General features: G+C 30.8%; 1 protein-coding gene across 1 annotated transcript; it reads right to left on the bottom strand.

The window, feature by feature from the left end:
* Positions 1 to 2,766: 2,766 nt before the first annotated feature.
* On the bottom strand, positions 2,767 to 3,611 carry LOC129289978 (putative UPF0481 protein At3g02645). Its single transcript, XM_054926713.1, has 2 exons — positions 3,404 to 3,611; positions 2,767 to 3,236 (listed from the first exon to the last, which is right to left on the bottom strand). Exons 1-2 carry the CDS (start codon positions 3,609 to 3,611, stop codon positions 2,767 to 2,769), a joined length of 678 nt encoding a protein of 225 aa, XP_054782688.1.
* Positions 3,612 to 23,180: the final 19,569 nt, after the last annotated feature.

Raw genomic sequence — 23,180 nt, 5'->3', positions numbered from 1 at the left:
CTATGGAGAAATTACAAGAAAGGGCCCAACATTTTTTATTATAGCACAAAAGCCTGGGTTAACTTTGGTAATTTTTTCCATAGTTAAAAATAAAATAAAACCCAACTTTTGCTTAGAAAAATTTAAACTCTAGACCTCTATCAAATTATTCTTAATTTTAATTTAATTATAAATATTTTATTTTATTTTTTTAAAATAAATTCGAGTCTTAAAATTTCGGGATGTTACGGAATGTATCCTCAAGGTAGACTTCTGGTAGTGAGATAAGGTGGATGAGAGGCATAAGAAAGGATCGGGGATGGCATCACCTATTATATGATTATTTATAATATAATTTTGACTTGTACAAATAGTGTTCCCTTTTGAAAACTCATTTGTTAACTAGTTTTGCAAAGTAAATTATTTATATAAATACATGTTACAAAATGAGATTTTGAATTGGTTTGTTGGTATATTAGAATTCTCATTTATTACTAAGAAGTTAGGTCTCATTTGTTACCCTTTACAATTTTTAGGTAAGGGTTTCGTCAAGTCACAAGGGAAGGCATTGGAGAATTGAGTGATGATTCAATTATCCTGTAGGTATCACACATGTTCAGTTTACATTTTGTTTATTGCCATGACAGAGGATTGTATATTTAAGTTACTATTTTATTTGTTTTGAAACATTTAATAAATTATGGTAAATTGGGTCCTCCAAATTATTTAAAGAGTTAATTTTATTTGATTTTGAGTTGAGCCTTGTTCTTTATATTAAAGTTTCTTTTTTGTTTTTGTTTAATTTATGGAAAATGGTTGTAGGCTTGAAAGCTAGTGTCTAATTGGCAAGTTGTTATTATTAATATATGATAATTTTTTGTTCATAACAATAAGGGTGTTACACCATGCCACAAAAAGTAATAATTTGGGTTCCTCATGGATCAAATGTGAACAACTTATATTTATTATTTTAAAAATATAGGGTTAAAAGGTATTTTGACCATTAATTTTGACGGTTAATTTATTCAAAAATTATAGAAAAGGACATAAAAATTGAAAAAAAAAGATTCAAAAATTACAAATAAAAATCCTATAAAAATGATATCAATTAAATTATCTAATTACAATAAATACCAAGAGACAAATATTATTTCTTATTATGTAAAAGACTAGATTAAAATACCATTTTGATAAACTATTTTGACAGGCTACCGGATGTTCACTTTAATATTTTTTAATAATATCTTATTAAAACATTAACACTTTAATATTTAATAATTTTTAGTAGTGTTATTGCCAGCAATAATAATCCAATAACCACCTAGTAGTTGGTCAAAGTAGCTCGTCAAACTAGAATTTTAGTCTTTTATATGTGTAAGAAATATCATTAGTGTTTTGAAATTTATTTGTAATTTAAGGGACTTAATAAATATCAATTTTCTTATAGGGTTCTTTAATATAATTTTTTAGGTCTTTTTTTTGTAATTTTTAAGTCAACTAATAATTAAACTTAACATTTTAACAGTAGAAACAAAATTTCACCATTTGTTGAAGGGGGATACTGCACCACTAAAAATTTAGAATACCATATGCTCCTACGCGAATAATTGAAGAACAAAAGTGATCTTTAACCAAAAATTATAATGAGAATAGGAAAGGCAGAGGATAAAGTTTTTCATTTTTCATGCTATAAACATTTTTTTCATTACTCTTTTCTCCGAACCGTGGTGGTGCATTGTTGCTAATTGTGTAATATCTGCTGAAGTTATAATATATAATACTTGCTCTATTTTTATTTATAAGTCACTTTTAACATATTTTACTGGAATTAAAAAATATCTTAAAACTCATAAACTTTCTCTAAAGATTTAATAAATTTTCAACTTTATTCCTCTTAAATACACATACCTTAATAACATATTTTCTTTCACCAAAATTTAATGGAAGATAAAAGAAAAATCTTGTAATGAAAATGTAATGATATGCATGTACTTATAAATAAAAGTAAAATATCATTTTCTCTCTTTACCTTGAGGGAATATTTCTGTTAATGTGATGAAGTGAGAAAAGGAGAAGCATGATGGAACTCTCTTAGTGATCAGTCTTCAACACTCTCTTTCTTCTCCCCCGTTTTATTGTTTTTTTTTTTTTTGGCATAAAATTTGCGTAACTTACATCCAGCATTTTTACTATATGCATTAGGTCTCATGAATTTCTTTCATTCTTTCTGTCTTTCTTTTTTTGCTTTTACCAAATACTTCTTTCCCCTATTTAGAACATTACATGAAACAAACGAAATTGGACACAATTTCTTAGGTATACTACTTCAACAATATCAAACATACAAACAATTAACTGGCAAGCTCAATGCATGCATGTTGGATATGTGAAATAAAATGCAACATGTATATACAACAACAACTAGTCCCAAGCCCAACTAAAGGAGGAGAGTTATGTTAAGCCCTCAATAACCAGCATAAGACTTTGTTGAATCTAACATAGATATAGACAAAATGCAATCTTTATATGTTTTGAAATAAATACAATACAGTCATGAAAACATAAATATATTACAAATACAAAGTAAAACAAGAACCACCAATATTAGCAGGTGAGAGAACATTATTTCTTAGGATGTGCGAAATCCATTATTTTTAACAAAGTTTGTGATTGCAAAAAGAATGACAATAATGGCCGCTACTGTTGCGGTGCCTCTCCAAAGGTCCGCGAAGTATACTGAAGATAACAAGGCAAGAGTTTTGTTATATTGGCTGTTGTAGTGCTTATTCAATCTGTTTGAAACTGTGCCATAACATGTGGAGCCCAATTCAGAACATTGTTTTTGCAAAGAATATTGATCAGCTGGGCCAACTCTTTGTCGCTCCCCAGATCATGAGTAATAACTTTGTCCTCAACCATCACGTCTACATCTTCTTTACTGTGAGTGAGATAACCAATGAGAGCAACATAACTGGAAACATAATGATGCTTAGGGTAGGAATATTGTTCAAAGGCCATGAGGTCGCGTAGGACAGATTCTGTGGAGTAGTCAACCCTCACTACTGGGATTAGCAAACGAGCTTTGAACCCCTTTTGCGAGAAGCCAAAGCAACTCAACCAATTCAAATATTCCTCTTTCTCGAACTTGACATCTAGCAAACATGTGTTTGAAATTTTCTCAAAAGTTATGCCTAATCCTTTCAACTTTGTTGCAGTCTTTATGATAGGAAGACGATCATTCTCATCTGGGTCAAATCCTGCACCAAATATTGCGGAATCATGAAATATCTAATTAAATCAGTGAAATGTTTGGGTTTGTCCCAGTGTTGCTTGAGCAGATTATTGGCATTGATTTTGTCCACTGAGTACTTATCAGCATAAGGATCATAAATTTCAAAGTAGTCTCGAGCAAGCTCGAGAAAACTTGGACAGGGTTCCTTCCGACTGGCTGGAACAACCTTATCATATAATCTATGCAGGAGATCAAATGGAATTTGATTTTCAAGTAATATCAAATCTCTCTCGATGATCTTACTAATCGTGGAATTCTTAAATAGGAAATCACGATCAAGTTCTCCTTCCTTCTTTCTCAAGAAGAGCTCCATGATGAAAACAGCGTCCCACAGCATCATGCGCGCAAACCTGTTTTTCTCGAAATGAGTGTATTTTTCTGAATAACACTTTCTTATTTGTTCTTCTTCCTCTTCAAGCTTAGCAGTATATGATTCTAAATTCTGTCTGTCCTCATCGAAAGATAGTTTATCACGAAAATATCTAAAACATTAGTATTTTTGTTGTTCCATTTGCTCCAATTTTAGATTTTTTATGGTGAATTGGGCCAATTGAAATCAAATGAGGAGTGAAGGCACCTTTGTTTTGCTCCCTGAGATCTTCAGGAATCTTATAAATACAACAATCTTGAGACAAATTCGTCAAACTCGGAAGTACCATCCATTGAGTCCTGTCAGCAAAATTTTGATGATGCTGCATAATCATAGACATTGTGTTTTTTCAGGTAAGTAATATTTTGTATTCAATTGATAGCATTAATTGACTTAGCTTTTGTTGACACACAAAAATGTTATTCAAACTAATATATTAAACATGGATGCATGCATAAAATCATTGCATAAGAAAAAAGTTAAAAAAAAAAAGTTAGAACATCGATTAATGAAACTTAATATGCAAACCTTGGAAGAAATGTGCTTGTACTTGCTCTTGTTGAAGCTGAAGTGCCAGGCTCCTCTGCATCAGCAATTCGTCTCCTACTTCACTCCGACACCTAACACGTATAAATTGAGTTGAATTACTAATTTTCAAATAAATTATTAGGTTGTTCGTTTTTTTTTTTCCCCACACTTGTGCTCAAATCTAATTTGTCTACATCGAGGATCTGGAAGCAACATGCCAATTATCTGAACTTATAAGTTTTATAATGAAATATCATGTTATCATTCAGCTTTGAAAGAAATAAGAATAGTTGAAGAAAGAAAATTCTAGGACGGCACAACGATGAGTTTTTGAGTCGCCATCTAAAGGTTTATATAGAACAGAATGAGATATCCAAATAAATATCAAATCAATCTGCAATAATTATAATAAATGCGATCGATTAATCTAAACATTATAAGAAAATACAATAAATGGAAATCATAAATCAATTATAATTTGATCATATTTAACACCCTCCCTCAACAATTAGTTGTTTGGTAGTGACAACAATAGTAAGAGCAAACATTAACTTTTGTGTGATAGGGAGCAGGTTTCAAAGAGAGAAAATAAAAACATGCCATATGCATAAATCATAAGTCATTATTAACTAAAAGCTAGAAGTCATTTTCATTGGAGATGAATCGGTTAGCAAAAAACTTAGGAGTGATTCTGAAGATGAATCCCTCTAAACAGAAAACCTATAATCCCCAACAGGAAAAATTTAAAAGTGATTCTCAAAGAAATGAATCACTAGATGAAAAACTAAAAGGTGAAAACTCGTAAGTGATTCTTAGATAAATGAATTACTAGACCAAAAAACTTGAAGGTGATTCTTGAATAAATAAATGACTAGGAAAAAAATCAAGGGTGACTTCCAAAGAAATGGAATACAAGGCAGAGAAAAATCAAAAGTGATTGTCGGACAAATAAGCCATTTGGCAAAAAACATCTAAGAGCGATTCTTGCATAAATAAATCACTAAGCGAAATTTCAAGGTGAACCATCAAAATATATAAACAAAGGTCAAAACTAACGGAAAGATATCAAAATACTGAAAGTAAAATAAAGAGGAAGGGCTAGAGGATAGAGCTTGCCTGGACAAAGTTCAAGCTATCAAAACTTAATTAACTAATAAATGAGGTTTTGATACCAAGAAAGAAATAAGTATATTCGAAGAAAGAATATTTAATCACCATACTGAGACATATCGATAAATATCAAATAAATCTAAGATAATTTTGATAAATGTGATTGGTAACAAAACAAGTAACTATAATAAATGGAAATCATAAATCAATTGTAATTAAATAACATTTAACTGTCATATTACAAGCAACTTTTGTTGGATAGGGAGGCACAATGGAAGATTAAAATTTTAAAGTCCTTATCTTGATATGGACCGAATGAACTTGTTTAAGTCAAGGTGGATAAAAGAGTTACCTTTTAATTCTTTAAAGTTGGCGCACGTCTGGATCTCAGGAGTTGACAACATAGATCTGCTCCCTTTACCAGTATCCACATGAACATCTCTCTAACTCGAACAGCGTGCTAGCGCTCTTAGCGTCCGTTCTTCTTTGAACGTTAATTTTTCTTTCTATAAGGTGTTTCGTGGCTCTCAAAGTATTTTTACCGTCAAAACTTTTCTAATTCTCTCTCTCTCTCTCTGCCTTTATAAGGACGTCCCTATCTATATATAGTATATAGATAAGGGTTTTGTCTTCCACTTAAAAGCTCACGAAAATTTAATTAAATTCATCTCATAAATTTAATCCATAATATCATATCTAATTCAAATTCATCTTATAAATTCAAATTATAAAACTGACATAATATTCTCTCTTATCATGTTAGTTATTAAATTTAATCTATCATATAAAATCAAATTTAAAACTAACATAAGAGAATATAATATAATATAATATAATATATATCACATATACATATTATTATATATATACAAATATATATATACATATATATTTCGAAATATATATATATTATTATTATCTATATTTAATTTTATATATCATGTACATATATCATATATATATATATATCTGATATATATATATCTATATATATAATTATATTTTGAATTTTATATTTCATATAAATATATATATAAATATTTATCAAATAAATATTTAAATATATATCTATATATAATTCATTCACCCTATATTACATTTGTTGAATCTAGACATATTTCAGATTCAACGAACTTGGACATTATAGCTCGAGTTGGGCTGTTCTTGTGTGTGACCCTATAGGCCCATATGAAATTGGCAGTGGGATAATTACACTATTAGCTCACAAGTTACAAGTGGCCTCTAATAAGACATTGCAACTACCCAATTCACATGGGGATCGATGATCCAATGTAACCTATCATGCAACCATATCACATCCCTTTTGTCACACGATATTTCGGTCAAGTATGAGACATGAAGTTGTCATTCTCCTTTACCTAACCATTACTTTCTCAATCTTTGAGTAGACTGATAGTAGCAATGGAAAAACCCAATGGAAAAATCCTTTCTATTGTAGTATGGTCATACATTTTCTTAGTCTTACTCATCGAGGGGCCCAATAATATCTCTCACTTAATGTGAGGGACAAATCCATCTTGACCACTCATATTCCTCTACATGAATATCACTAAACTCAATCATAGCCTTTATGATCACCCAATCAAAGGTGACTTTTGACTAGGTCAAAGTTTAGTGGTCATCATGTAGGAATCCATGGTGATCTCAGGTCAAAGGGCTTAGTGATATAGTTATATATGAGATAAGCTTATGACTTGTACCTGCAGCTTTCTCATAGCGGGTCAGTCTAGCACTTTGTACTCTTTCAAGTGCCTATGACTTTAATTTGTATCTCTATAATTAATTAAAGTTATACCAATCTTGTTTCATCTATGATCCCTCAAAGATAACCGACCAGGGACATTTAGGACAATCATTATGGTTTGTCCGGGAATACAGTTATCATATTGAACATGCAATTGTTATGATAACAAAAGAGAAATTCATTAAATAACAATGTGTATAGTATAATGATTGGCCCTAGGGTACAATTTCCAACATCCTCCCACTTGCACTAGGTACAATTATTAATTTGTCTAATTCCGATTGTCCTGACATGACGTTCATGCTTCACCTGTGCAAGAGGCTTTGTAAAAGGATCAGCAACATTGTCTTCTCCTGCTACTTTGCATATTTTTATATCACCTCTATCATTGATCTCTCTGATAAGGTGGAAATGCCTAAGTATATGCTTAGTCTTTTGGTCTGACTTTGGCTCCTTGCTCTGTGCAATTGCACCGTTATTGTCACAGAACAAGTTTATTGGATCTGAGATGCTTAGCACCACTCCTAGTTCAGTAATGAACTTCCTGATCTAAATGGCTTCCTTAGCTGCATCTGATACTGCTATATACTCAATTTCTATTGCAGAATCAGCTGTTGTGCTCTGCTTTGAGCTCTTCCAGCTCATTACCCCACCATTTAAGGTGAACACATATCCTGATTATGATTTAAGGTCATCCTGGTCAGTTTGGAAGCTTGCATCTATGTAACCTGTTACAACTAGCTCGTTATTCAATTCGCCATATACCAAGAATAAATCCTTAATCCTTCTTAAGTACTTCAGGATATTCTTGACAGCAGTCCAATGATCCTCTCCTAGATCTGCTTGGTATCTACTAGTCATACTTAAGGCAAATGAAACATCCGGTCGAATGCACAGCATGGCATATATGATAGATCTAATTATCGAGGCATATGGAACCTTACTCATGCAATCTTATTGATTTTGTGTATTAGGACACTGGCCTTTGCTGAGATGAATGCCATAAGATATGGGGATGAAACCCCTCTTTGAATCCTGCATACTGAACCTATACAATATCTTGTCTATGTATGTTCTTTGACTTAGGCCTATCAGCCTTTTAGATCTATCTCTATAGATCTTAATCCGAAGGATGTAAGTGGCTTCACCTAAGTCCTTCATAAAGAAAGATTTTCCTAACCAAGACTTGACATTTTACAAGGTAGGAACGTCATTCCCAATGAGTAGGATATCATCTACATATAGCACTAGAAATATAACTGTGCTACCATTAACCCTTTTATAAACACAAAGTTCATCAATATTTTGAATGAATCTAAACTCTTTGATTACTTCATCAAAATGTTGATTCCAGCTCCAAGATGCTTGCTTCAATTCATAAATGGATCTTTAAAGCTTGTACACCTTTCCAAAGTCCTCTGGACACACAAAATCTTCAGGTTGTGTCATGTACACTTCCCCAAGTATACGTCCATTAAGGAATGTTGCTTTAACATCCATCTGCCATATTTCATAGTCATAATATGTTGCAATGGCAAGGAGGATTCTGATTGATTGTGACGAGCGAAAAGGTTTCATCATAGTCTATACCATGAGTTTGGGTGAATCCTTTTGTAACCAATCGTGCCTTGAAGACATTTACTTTGCCATCCATGTCAGTTTTCTCCTTAAAAACCCACTTACACCCAATGATTTTTATTCTTTCAGGTGGATCGATTAAGGTCCATACCTTATTATCATACATGGATTGCATTTCAGACTTTATGGCATTTAGCCATTTCTCAAAATTTAGTCCCATTATGGCTTCTTGGTTGGTGGTTAGTTCATTGTGTTCAATGAGCAACACATAATGACATTCATTAATTAGAAATCCATATCTCTAAGGATGATGTCGTGTCCTATCAGACCTTTGTGGGCCTTGTGTTATTTGAGTAAGCTCATTTACTTCTTGTGAGTCTTTTTAGTTTTTCATCTGTGACTCTATGCTATTTTGTGGTTCTTGAATTTCTTCAAGATGTATCTTGCTCCTAATAGTTCCTTTAGAGATAAATTCTCTTTCTAGAATGATACCATTTTGAATTACAAACACTTTGTTATCAGTGGGATTGTAGACATAGTATCCCTTTGTTTCTTTAGGATACCCTACAAAAAGGCACTTTATGGATTGGGTGCTAATTTGTCTGAGGCTTGTTTCTTAACATAAACCTCACTTCCCCAAATCTTAAGAAAAGACAAACTAGGTTTCTTCCCAGTCTATATCTCATATGTTGTCTTCTCAATTGCCTTAGATGGAACACAGTTCAGTGTGAACATAGCTGTTTCTAGAGCATGGCCCTAAAAGGATGGTGGAAGATCTACTTGACTCATCATGGATCAAACCATATCTAATAGTATTCGATTTCTCTGCTCAGAAACACCATTCCATTATGGTGTTGTTGGAGGAGTTAATTGTGAGACTATCCCACAACTCCTTAGATGATCAATAAATTCTTGGCTCAAATATTCACCTCCTCGATCAGATCAAAGAGTTTTAATAGTCTTGCCAAGTTGATTTTGTACTTCATTTTGAAATACTTTGAACATTTTAAAAGATTCAGATTTGTGTTTCATTAGATAGATGTATCCATATCTACTGTAGTCATCAATAAAGGTAATGAAGTACAGATAACCCCCTCTGGCAGTTGTACTCATTAGTCCACATACATCTGTATGTATAAGTCCCAATAAGTCATTAGACCTCTCACTATGCCCAGTAAAATGTCCTTTTGTCATCTTTCTTAATAAACAAGATACACAAATGTCATAAGATTCAAAATCAAACAAGTTGAGAAGCCTATCTTGATAGAGCTTAGAAATGTGTTTCTCATTTATATGGCCGAGATGATAATGCCATAGGTAGGTTGGATTCAAATAATTCGATTTGATCCTTTTTGGTAGTTACGTTATAGATGTCTTCATTACTAGGATGTTCTAGATTTAAAAGATAATGACCCAAATGTAAATCGCTATTAGCATAAAAAATGTCATTTCGATAAATAGAACATTTACCATTCTTAGTAATGGAAGTAAAACCTTCCTTATCCAAATAAGAAAGAGGAACAATGTTGCTACTCAAAGCAGGAACATAATAGCAATTATTCAAAACTAACAAAAGCCTACTAGGTAAAAGTAATTCATAAGTGCCTACAGCTAAAGCAGTAACTCTTGCTCTATTTCCAACTCAAAGGTCCACTTCACCTTTCATCAACTTTCTACTGTTTCTGAGACCCTGCACATTTGTATAAATGTGAGAACCACATACAATATCTAATACCCATACAGAAGAAGTAGAAAGGTGAATGTCTATAACATAAATACCTGAAGGAGTAACCCCGCTATCCTTCTTTTTCAGATCTTCCAGGTAGAGCTTGCAGTTCCTCTTCTAATGACCCGGTTCATTGCAAAAGAAGCAAACTCATTCCTTTGAAGGCTTTGTCTTCTTGGCTGGAGGCTTGGATTCGAGCTTGTTCCACTCTTTGGTCTTACCATCTGAGCCTTTACCCTTTCCCTTGCCCTTGCCTTTACCTTTCTTTTTCATACCCTTTCCTTTCTAAACCATCAAAATAGTGCTAGGCTTTTTCTTAATATTTTGCTCAGCAGTTTTAAGCATCCCATGTAGTTCAAAAATGGATTTCTCTACGTCATTCATGTTATAGTTCATAACAAACTGGTCATAATTTTTCGGGAGTAAGTTCAAGATCAAATTTGTAGCCAACTCCTGGCTTAAAGGAAATCCAAGCCTCTCAAGGTGATCAATATAGCTCTTCATCTTTAAAACATGAGTGCTAACTGATGCACCCTCAGCCATCTTGCAGAAGTGTAAGGCCTTTGTGGTCTCATACCTCTCTTGCCTTGCATGTTGTTGGAACATTTCCTTGAAATGTACAATCATCTCATAAGCCTCCATGTGTTCCAAATCTCTTTGAAGTTATGGAACCATGGTAGCTAGCATTAGGCATCTTATATCCACCGAGTCATTGGTGTGCTTTGTGTAAGCATCCCTTTGAGCTCTTGGAGCGTTGGCCACAGGCTCCTCAGGAATGGGTTCATCCAGGACATAAACCTTTCTTTCCTACTTGAGAACAATTCTCAAGTTCCTGAACTAGTCAAGAAAGTTCGTCCCATTGAGTTTGTCCTTCTCAAGACTGATCGCAACGATAGTGTAGCAGTGTTACTAGTCGACATGATTCTACAATAAAATATACAAAGTTAATTTTATATCTCTTACTAAAACTAACAACCCTTAAATTTGATTAGTGGGTTAAGACCCATATTTCACTTAAATTTAAGTCCACTTTAGCAGGACGCTTAAAATTAAGTTATTTAGGTAGGTAACTCATTTACCAATTACATCACATGTAACTCTTAGATCTTTATGGGATTCAATCATCATATGATCCGGCATATTCAATCTCATCTAATGCCTTGAGATCCAAAACTGTTTGAAAATCTCAATTAAGTCAAACAATAATGAATCTTTCTGAGTAGCACCATTACTCACGCTTGTCTCACCAAGATAACTTAAATGTATCCACTTTGGTGGATCCTACATTTGAGTGATCTAGATTTTGACAAGTATTCATTAATTAACGGCATTATGACTTAAGATTTTGATTAGAGGGTTTGATTTATTAATTTAATAAATGTTTAAAGTGAAAGCGGTTGTATCTCATACAAAATCATGCATACTATGATCTAATCAAAAGCATAATTAAACGTGACACAATATGGCTCACCTAACCTATGTCCATTCCAAGCCAATGAGAGGACCTCTCTAAGGAGGTAAATTACATCAAGAAACCTCATTTATTCATATGAGGGGATTGAGATGAGAAGAGAATATACATTTAGAGTTTATAGAGAGAGGCACGACACGCAGGCCATATTTAAAATTTACAACCCTGTAAAATTGGAGCCATATGCATCACCATACCCAAACAACTTTAAGGCAAAGAAAACACAAACAAATAAACAATTCATATAAAATGAAAGGCTATAAATTGTGAACTAGATTGCACTACGCAGAGTAAACCATATGAGAATGCGAACGAACAATAATGACATTGAGAACGCACATCATATGGATGAACATTAGTCATATTGAGAACGCACATCATATGGATGAACATTAGTCATATTGAGAACGCACATCATATAGCTAAATATTAATCATATTAATTTATTTAAATTCATATAAATTTAAATATATATAAAATGAGTTTATAGATATATATGGTTCGAAAACATCACATGAAAAACATATATATAGATTTTGAAAATATCACATATAAGTTTCAAAAATCTTAAAGCAACGTTCATCCAAAAGAAGTTCATCATATGAAGATTTAAGAACATAATCAACCAAAACCTAACTTAAATGAAAATTCGACCTAGCTCTGGTACCACTGTTGGATAGGGAGGCACAGCGGAAGATTAAAATTTTAAAGTCCCTATCCTGATATGGACCGAACGAACTCGTTTAAGTCAAGGTGAATAGAAGAGTTACCTTTTAATTCTTAGGAGATGACAACATAAATCTACTCCTTCTACCAGTTTCCACATGAACAGCTCTCTAACTCGAATAGTGTGCTAGTGCTCTTAGCGTCCATTCTTCTTTGAACGTTAATTTTCCTTTCTATAAGGTGTTTCGTGGCTCTCAGAGTGTTTTTGCCGTCAGAACTTTTCTAACTCTCTCTCTCTGCCTTCATAAGGACGTCCCTATCTATATATAGAGTATATAGATAAAGGTTTTTGTCTGCCACTTAAAAGCTCACGAAAATTAATTAAATTTATCTTATAAATTTAATCCATAATATCATATCTAATTCAAATTTATCTTATAAATTTAAATTATAAAACTGACATGATATTCTCTCTTATCATATTAGTTATTAAATTTAATCTATCATATAAAATTAAATTTAAAACTAACATAAGATAAGATAAGATAATATATATAATATATATCACATATACATACTATATTATCTATATTTAATTTTATATATCATATACATATATATATATATATATATATCTGATATATATATATATACACATATATATAATTATATTTTGAATTTTATATTTCATATAAATATATATATATAAAATATTTATCAAATAAATATTCAAATATATATATATAACTCATTCACCCGATATTACATTCATTAAATCTAGGCATATTTTAAATTTAACGAATTAAGACATTATAGCTTGAGTTAGGCTGTTCTTGTGTGTAGGCCCATATGAAATTGGCAGTGGGCTAATTATGCTATTAGCCCACAAGTTACAAGTGGCCTCTAGCAAGACATTGCAACTACCCAATTCACATGAGGATCGATGATCCAATGTAACCTATCATTCAATCATATCACATCTCTTTTGTCACGCGATATTTTGGTCAAGTATGAAACATGAAATTATCATTCTCCTTTACCTGACCATTACTTTCTCGATCTCTAAGTAGACTGACAATAGCAATGGAAAAACCCTTTCCATTATCGTATGGCCCTACATTTTCTCAGTCTTACTCATCGAGGGGCCTAGTAATATCTCTCACTTAATGTGAGAGACAAATTCCATCTTGACCACTCATATTCCTCTGCATGAATATCACTAAACTCAATCATAGCCTTTATAATCACCTAATCAAAGGTGACTTTTGACTAGGTCAAAGTTTAGTAGTCATCATGTAGGAATCCATGATAATCTCAAGTCAAAGGGCTTAGTGATATAGTTACATATGAGATAAGTTTATGACTTGTACCATGCAGCTTCTCATAGCGGATCAGTCCAGCACCTTGTACTCTTTCAAGTGCCTATGACTTTAATTTGTATCTCTATAATTAATCAAAGTCATACCAGTTTTGTTTCATCTATAATCCCTCAAAGATAATCGACCAAGGATATTTAGGACAATCACTATAGTTTGTCCAGGGATATAGTTATCATATTGAATATGCAATTGTTATGATAACAAAAGAGAAATTTATTAAATAACAATGTGCATAGTACAATGATTAGCTCTAGGGCACAATTTCCAACAACTTTAATATTATGTTGCTAATAGCTCTTAACTAAATTAAATGTTTGCATAGTTTTCAAACATTGAAAAAAATGTTTTAATAGCATACATTTTTAATAGAAGAAATTCAGCATTATTTTAGGGTATATTTCCCGTTATTTAGCCTTAGGATTTTTTGCTTTGTATTTGAAGAGGATATTTGTACTTTGTGCATTTTTAATAGATGACTAGATTGATTGGAATCAAAATGCAACTATATTAATCTCATAGCAGTTACGTGTAAGCAATTCTAAGTTTTGGCAAAGAAAAGGAAATTGCGAGTTGGTTTAAGGGGAATGGCTTTAGCTAAGTGATTCAAAAGATTAATTCTTGGTTATTATCGCTAGAACAACAACAAAAATAGAGAACGATTGTTAATTTGATTCTTACAATATTAGATTTGAATTGGGCGTGAAGTGTTATGAATTGTAGTTCTAAAATGTTAGATTTCAAATGGGTGTAAAATATATCTTATCCTTCTTTTGTTATTGTTATTGTTACATGTTCGAGTCTATTTTTTTATTTGTCTGCTATATGTTTAAGATTAAGGTGCAAAACTTTAATAAATACGTCATAATTATAAAAGGTGACAAACTCTTATTAAAAATAGTCTACTTATGGAAATGGGAGAATTTCATCTAAGGACATAGATGAGACATATTTCAAACCAGACCCAAAACATTTGAAATTTGACTGCAAGATATTGGGCTTAAATAGAATTAAAATTATAAAACAAAATTACCAAAAACATCCTTTTGCAGTATGATGCAACATAACAAATAGCACAAGAGAATTGACAAGTAATGCATTTAACAAGTAATACAATTGATTGACAGTAGAAATTTATGTGGCAACTTAAATATATAACTTGTTAAACCGTTATCATTACTTGTAAAATTAACTATATTACTTGTTAACTTCTTAATGTTACTTTTCATATCTAATACGTTGTAGGTAACATAATTATTAATTCTTAAGAAGACTTGTTAATTTTTTAACTTTATTTATTGTTTATTCTTTTATATTACTTGCTAACTCCATCACTTTACTTGTAAAGTCTATGTAGTGAGTTAAATCCATTATTTGTTAAGTTGTTAGCATAACTTGTAAAATCAACTATATTACTTATTAAATTCTTTATTTATTAATTTCATTATGTTACTTGTTGTGTTGCAACATATTATTGAAATAAGGATATTTTGACCATTTTGTTTTACAATATTATTTCAATTCAGGCCCAACATTATGCCGTGAAATTAAATTTCATAAAGTGTTGGGCCTGATTTGGCAATGTGTCCCATCCAAGGTTCTTAGATAAAATTTCCCCTGTGGTAATCCATTATTATTCAACAATTTGGATCATTAGAGAAATCCTTTATTATTTAATTACAAAAAGATTAGTTTAACTCATATAGCGTTAACTTCTGCTCACCAGCTCATCCATTTAGCATCAGACTCCTTATTGGACAGAACCAGAAAATACATAATCTTGTGTAAATTATGAGTGATAGCATTCGATCAAATCTGCAATCTGGGCATCTGTCACCAATAAAATATTGGATAGGGGAGAGCAAATCTTCTACGTTAATGCAATGCTTGGCTCACAAATAGAAAATAAGGGGAAAGAAAATGAAAGTAGTGAAAACGGTGCAATATTCTCCTTTTAATTTTTTTTAAAAATGGTACAATTTAGCCCATATGGTTAACAAAAATCAACTTTGACAAAAAAAAATATAGAAAAGACCAAAAAATTTACAATAAATGACTTAAACTTTTACAAAAAAACCAAGCAAAACAAAAGTTAACTTTATTGTGATAAATTTATAACTTATTTTTTAAATTTTGACATGCTTGAAGAATAATCAAATTTGTTTTCCATGTTATAATTTAGAATATAAGTTGCAAATTCATTACAACGAAATTGTAAAATTAAAAGCCGAACTTGCAAATTTCTAGAATTTGGCACTTTGGAACATAAGTTGCAAATTCATCACAACTTAATTTTTTTCTTTAAAAAATAAATTTCATGAAATTCACAAATTCTTCATTTTTAGAATATCTATTCCCTGGATAGGTAGCATGCTAGCAGATCTAATATTGGATTGTAAGAAGATTAATTAAAACAAATAAACGGTAACAAGATTAATTAAAATAAATAAACGGTAAATATTTTCACAGAGATAGATATAAAAATATACATTTGCAACAGAAAAACCTTCATATATTTGCAACCAAAAAATTTTCATTCACAACAAAATGTACAAATCTATCACAAATCTTTGGCAAAAAAATCTTGCGACCACTAACACTACAAAAACATTGACTTTCAGCGGCGACAAAAAGTCGCCACAATGTCGACGCGAGAGCTCCTGTCACTGATTCAATCTACAGTGACAATAAAAGTTGCCATTGAAAGTTGAAAATGCCAAAAGTCAAAAAGTTGCTGCTGAAAGTTTTCAGTGGTGACAAATAGTCACCACAATGTCGCCGCGAGAGCTCCTGTTGCTAATTCAATCTACGGTGACAATAAAAGTCACCGCTGAAAGTTAAGAATCGGCAAAAAAGAAAATTTGTTGCAGCCAAACGATAGTTGCCACTGAAAGTTAAAAATCTATGGCGACATTTTGTTGCTGCAAAAACCACACATCAGCGGCGACTATTTTTATCGCCACTGAATGTTAAATATCAGTGGCGACATTTGTCGCTGCGGAAGTTACCAATTAGCAGCGACTTTTTTGTTGCCGCTGAAAAGTAATGTTGATTCACTTACACATATGGCACCACGTGACCATCCATGTAGTGCCCCACCTCATGCCACATGGCTTCATGTCAACCTCCACATGTCGCCCCAACCTCACGCCACGTGACACCATATCACTCTCCATGTGTCGCTCTCACCACACGCCATGTGTCATCATATCACTAATTTATATTTCCATTTTGAAAGTTTTCTCCTCCAAGTTAAACCCGTGACCTCCTTCTTTTGTGTCCAACCATTTTGCCACTAAGCTGAAATGAACCTGTAGTCTATTATTACATAATTAAATATTTATATATACACACATATTATTAAACTAAACAAACACACACATATATTAAATGTTAAATATTATAAAATATCATTACTATCCTCAAATACTTCAATTTAATTCTTTTAATTTATAAAATTACAAATTATATTATTTATTTTGTTTAAAGTAAACTATAAATATAATTGATACAATATCATTTGTATTATTTATTTTAATTTTTTTTACTTCTTGAGGTTGTTATATTATTCATTTTAATATTCATATTTATAATTATAATATAAAAAATATCTAAGAATAAATAGTAAAAATACTGATGATTATACATTAGTTTATAATTATTTATGTTTCTAAACTAGCATCAAGCTTTAAAGTTACTGGTGTTAAATGTAGAATTTAAATTAAAAAATTAGATTAGATGAAATATCATTCTATGAATGAATAAATTTAAGTATCACATGTTTAATTATTATAAACAAGTAGTGTTATTGACTTCTACATTGATCTGATGACTTATACTTTCTCTCTCTTCTCTTTTATCTTGAATATTTAAGATTTTTTACTTATTAGTTATAATTTTAAATTTAATTTATTTTAGTTATTAATTAGTCAAAAATATATATTAAAAATTTCATGCTTATTTTGGCCATTAAACATCTTAACTAGCTTTTGAATAAAATTATCCAAACAAATTTTAGTTTATCCAAACATAAATCATATTACATTTACTGACTTTTTCTTCTAATCTTAGTTTGCTAACCTCGGTTGAATCTTAACCTTAGATGTAAATTTTTTAATACAAACACACACGTAAAATAATATGGTTTGGTTTAATTATTTACTTTAGCTCTTTAGCATTAAATAATACCTTAACCTTATCTTAAAGTTACAATTTAACCATAGAATATATTAAATGAAAACTCATTATGTTATTTTATATAGTCATTATAAAATTACAATAATACAACAAAATTAATGTCTTAAAATGTTAAATATTAGATAAATAAAAATAAAAAATTATAATGATAATACAAAATCAAACTTTCAGCGGCGACATTCAAAGTTACCACTAAAAGTCTCATTTTCAGTGGCGACACTAAAAAGTCACCGCTGATTCTCAACTTTCAGCGGCAACTTGTATGTCGCCGCTGAAAGTTACAACATAATTTTTTTAAAAAAATTATACAAATGTTAACAATCAGCGGCGACTTGTATGTCACCGCTAAAAGTTACAACATAATTTTTTTAAAAAAATTATAAAAATATTGACAATCAGCAACGACACTAAAAAGTCATCGCTGATTCTCAACTTTTAGCGGCGACTTGTATATTGCCGCTGAAAGTTACAACGTAATTTTTTAAAAAAAATTATAAATATGTTGACAATCAGTGGCGATACTAAAAAGTCACTGTTGATTCTCAACTTTCAGCGACGACTTGTATGTTGTCGCTGAAATTTACAACGTAATTTTTTTAAAAAAATTATAAAAATGTTGACAATTAGTGGCGACACTAAAAAGTCACCGCTAATTCTCAACTTTCAACGGCAAAGTTACAACATAATTTTTTTAAAAAAATTATAAAAATGTTGACAATCAGCGGCGACACTAAAAAGTCGCTGTTGATTCTCAACTTTCAGCGGAACTTGTATGTCACTGCTGAAAGTTACAACATAAATTTAAAAAAAAAATTAAATATGTTGACAATCAGCGGTGATACTAAAAAGTCACCGCTGATTCTCAACTTTCAGCGGCAACTTGTATGTCGCCATTGAAAGTTACAACGTAATTTTAAAAAAAATTATAAAAATGTTGACAATCAGCGGCAACACTAAAAAGTCGCCGCTGATTATATTATGACTCGTGAGCTGTGCTCTTAAACCCTTTTATTGTGCTCTTAAACTGAGCTTCTGTTATGACTCGTGAGTTGTTAACATCGGGGAAATCATGGGAAAGTGTGGGGAAACCAATGCGGACTTAACAGGGTATTGAATTTGCGATGAGGTCATCTCTTTTTTGAGCTCTGCGGAGGGATTTCTGACTCCCTCCTTTCTTTTTCTTTTATGAATCAAGACATGCATGTTATGTTACTGACTGAGTGACTGTTAATTGTTATGGCTTATGACTGTCTATATGTGGGCATTATAAGCATCTTTATATTCATACTTTGTTTGGATAACTCACAGTGGTCAGTAAATGCCGCAGACCCCTTTCATAAAAGCATTGAAGGAAAGAAATAGTTGAATTTACCATCACCCATGCCATGCACCCCTTTTTTTTTGGGGGGGAAGGGGGGAAGAATCCACTCACCACTTTTGGTAGATTAATGACGCAACATTACAGTTCTTTTGGCTCCTAGACTAAGTTCAAAGCTATAGAATATCAAATTCTCACTATCATTGTTGAGTTGACTGTCTATATGTGTAAACTGTCCTTGCAATGGGTCTGTTGTTTCGTGTGCCTTTGCATGACTCTAGATTTTGGAAAATGCTACATGATAAAGAAATTACTGCACAAGCTTCTTGCATGTAGTTAATAGATGTTTTGTTGTTTTATTAGTGGAGTTTCAGCTAACCATGTAAAAAATGTCTATTTACTAAATCTTAATTGACATATTTTAAAAAAATTATAACATATTTTAAAATATGTTGACAATCAGCGGCGACACTAAAAAGTCGCCGCTGATTCTCAACTTTCATCGGTGACTTGTATGTCACTGCTGAAACTTACAATATAATTTTTTTAAAAAAATTATAAAAATGTTGACAATCAGCGGCGACACTAAAAAGTCGCCACTGATTCTCAACTTTCAGCGGTGACTTGTATGTCGCCGCTGAAACTTGCAACATAATTTTTTAAAAAAAAATTATAAAAATGTTGACAATCAGCGGCGACACTAAAAAGTCGCCGCTGAAAGTCACACTTTTAGTGGCGACTTCAAATGTCACCGCTGAAAGTCATTTTTTTTTATAGTGTAAATTATTGCCTAACAGAATAATGTCACAAGCACAATGTGTCATGGATTTTGCTTGTTTTGAGCCATATTTTTTCATGATAAATAGGGAGAATGACAAAAAAAAAAACTGAAATATGCAAATGATAAAGAAGTATTGAAAAAATGTGATAGTATTACTGTATAGTTTCTAAAGACTTATCTGCCATATTAGTTTTTAATGAAATGAAAAATTTGCCCCTAATTTAAAATTTGAAATATAATGAAATGGAGTATACGGAGGACAGTGACTATTTAAGATCATCAAGAATGTCAACTTCTCTTTAGCAAATAACTAAAACCTAACTGCAAATTATAAGTACTTTTCTGTTATTTTTTTCATCAATAACTTGGAACATGTAGAGGACAATGACTACTAAAGAATAGAAAATGACAATTTCTATTGGACAAATGACTAAAAGCTGATAGTAAATTACACAATAATGACAGGTGATTTGTTTGATAAAAGCATATGTTGATAAATAGTTCATTTTTTTAATGAAATCTATCACCATTAATTATGGTTATACATCTTAATCTAAAATGACAAACAAACAAATAAATTTAAATATATAAAGATAACAAAAAATGTCAACAATAGCGATGAGATTTCACGCCCAATTGAAAAGTAAAATTTTAAGACAACAATTCATGCTAATATTTTGCAAGAATCAAATTAACATTTATTTTGGATATGAATAACATTGTTAGTCAGACTCTAAATTACCAGTAATTATCATTTGGAAAATTAATTTGCAGTTCCTCCTAGTGTTCATCGACTTTGAATTAGGTCCTTCTAGTTTATTTTGTTTTAATCAAGTCCTTATAATTTGATCAATTAAATATACTAGTCCTTTAGGTTAAAATTATTAATGAATGATTAACTTTTCAAAAACAAAAACACTTTTAAAATTTATAGACCAATTGATTTAAAGGAAAATTATGTAAAGATCCTATGGAGCAAAGTTATTTAAAAATAAGTCCACAAAATTTAGAAACTCCAACTAGATTCTTTGGGACTTGAGTGTAATTTGAAATTACGGTGCAAAGACAATACTATCCTTACTTGTAATACATGATTAGTTTAAGTATTAGATATGTGAAGTAATAGTTGTAAAAGGTTGAAGTGATAGATATAAATTATTGATGAAGTAATTGTAAACAATTAGTGTTAAACTTTGTTAGTAACACATGATTGGTTTATTAACTACTAGATATGTGAATTTACAATAATAAAATATTGCTACAAACTAATTTAATCAATTATGCGATTTGGTGGAGGAATAGATCATTTTCATTTAAGTTTAGGACTAAATTACTATCCACTCTCGGAAGAAATGCCTACCTAAATTATAGATATATTCTCTTTGAACATAACTATGATAAAAATTAACTTTCAAGTCTTTACAATTTTTTTCAATTTTAAATTGGGTCCCTGTAATTTATTTCGTTTTACTCCATTCCTTGTAACTTGATTGGCTAAATATATTAGTTTTTGAAGGTTAAAATTATTAATGAATGATTAACTTTTCAAAATCAAAAACACTAATTTTGAAGTTTATTGAAAATTTAATTTAATACTTATTGCCAAAATAGAAAAAAAATGGTTTGATACAATGTTTGCATTTTTAATTAATTTTTATGAAAATTCTAAATGTATAATAATTATTTAGAAAAACATAATTTAATTATATATATTTTGAGTTATAAAAATTTGTAATTCATTGTAAAATTATATAATCTTTTAATAAACATATAAAAGTTCTTAATTTTATTTTTCAAAAAAATTCAAGGATTTCAATTTTCAGTGATTAAGAAATATAATAGATTAAATTGTAACAGTTTGATTAAAATAAAATGAATTATAAGAACTTAATTTAAAATTAAGAAAAACTATAATTGCCTACATATTAATTTCCTCTGAAATATATGAGTGCAAACTTCAATAATTCTCATGATTTGACAAAAGTACCCTAATAATAATATTGAAATCATTTGAGATAGTTTGAACATGTAGGGAAAAAAAAAACAATGAGACATTGGTAAGGAGAGTGAAATTGATAATTTTGACCTCTATTAACAGGGTAGAAGAAAGTAAAAAAGAACACTTATGAAAGTCATTAATTGAAATTTCTTAGTTAATAATATTCCTAAATGCTTGGTGAATATTAGTGCATAATGACAATCTATATAGCTGACCTAGCTAATGAGATAAGGTTGTTGTCATTGTTGTTTGTTGCACCCTAATAATAATGTTGATTTCTTCTACTAAAATTATCTCTTATAAAAATAATTTATTTCAATGATTTTGTATTTCATGTTAGAAAACTATCTACATTTAGTTTAGAAAGAAAGACCAGTTAGTAACAAAGTTTAAAAATTTCTTATAAGACGGATCGATCATGATATGATTTCAATCCTTTATTATTTAATTACGTAAATTGGATTCACATGGCGTTGCACATGCTGCTCTCTTTATATATGAAAGTATTAACTTTTCTTCACCAGATCATCCATTTAATATTTATAGAGGCAGAAAACACTAGATTTAATATTTGATTAGTAGCACGATAACATATATATATATATATATATGTACTGCAAGAGATCTTAATTTTTAATCTATGATATAAAAATAGTTTGCCAATTTGGTTGTGGCAAATCTTTTGCGTTAGATTTGGAAATTATCTATCAAAAAAAAATGATGAATCAAGGACGGATATGCAGTGCAATGAGTTTTTCATCACTGTCAATTTTCTGTTTTTATAAACTACGGTATGCTATTTAGGACCCAAACTAATCCGGATAGAGCCAGAATGACATCTTTTTGGAAAAAGCTGTTGCTGCATTCTCAAAATTCAAACTTGAGACCTTTACAGGGTATAAGTATAGCTTTTTTACTAGTTGAACCAAAGGTCTTCAGTGGTTTTGTATCAGCGTTATTAATTGTAAAGTTTTTCCCAATCTCTTAATATATATATATATATATAATTGTCCGTTGATTACTT

The sequence above is a fragment of the Prosopis cineraria genome, unplaced genomic scaffold (genome assembly GCF_029017545.1).
Source record: "Prosopis cineraria cultivar Desert tree isolate PC_DT_omini unplaced genomic scaffold, ASM2901754v1 PC13, whole genome shotgun sequence".
Lineage (NCBI taxonomy): Eukaryota > Viridiplantae > Streptophyta > Magnoliopsida > Fabales > Fabaceae > Prosopis > Prosopis cineraria.
The sequence above is the reverse complement of the archived record's forward strand: the minus strand, read 5'-3'. Positions and strand labels throughout refer to the sequence as shown.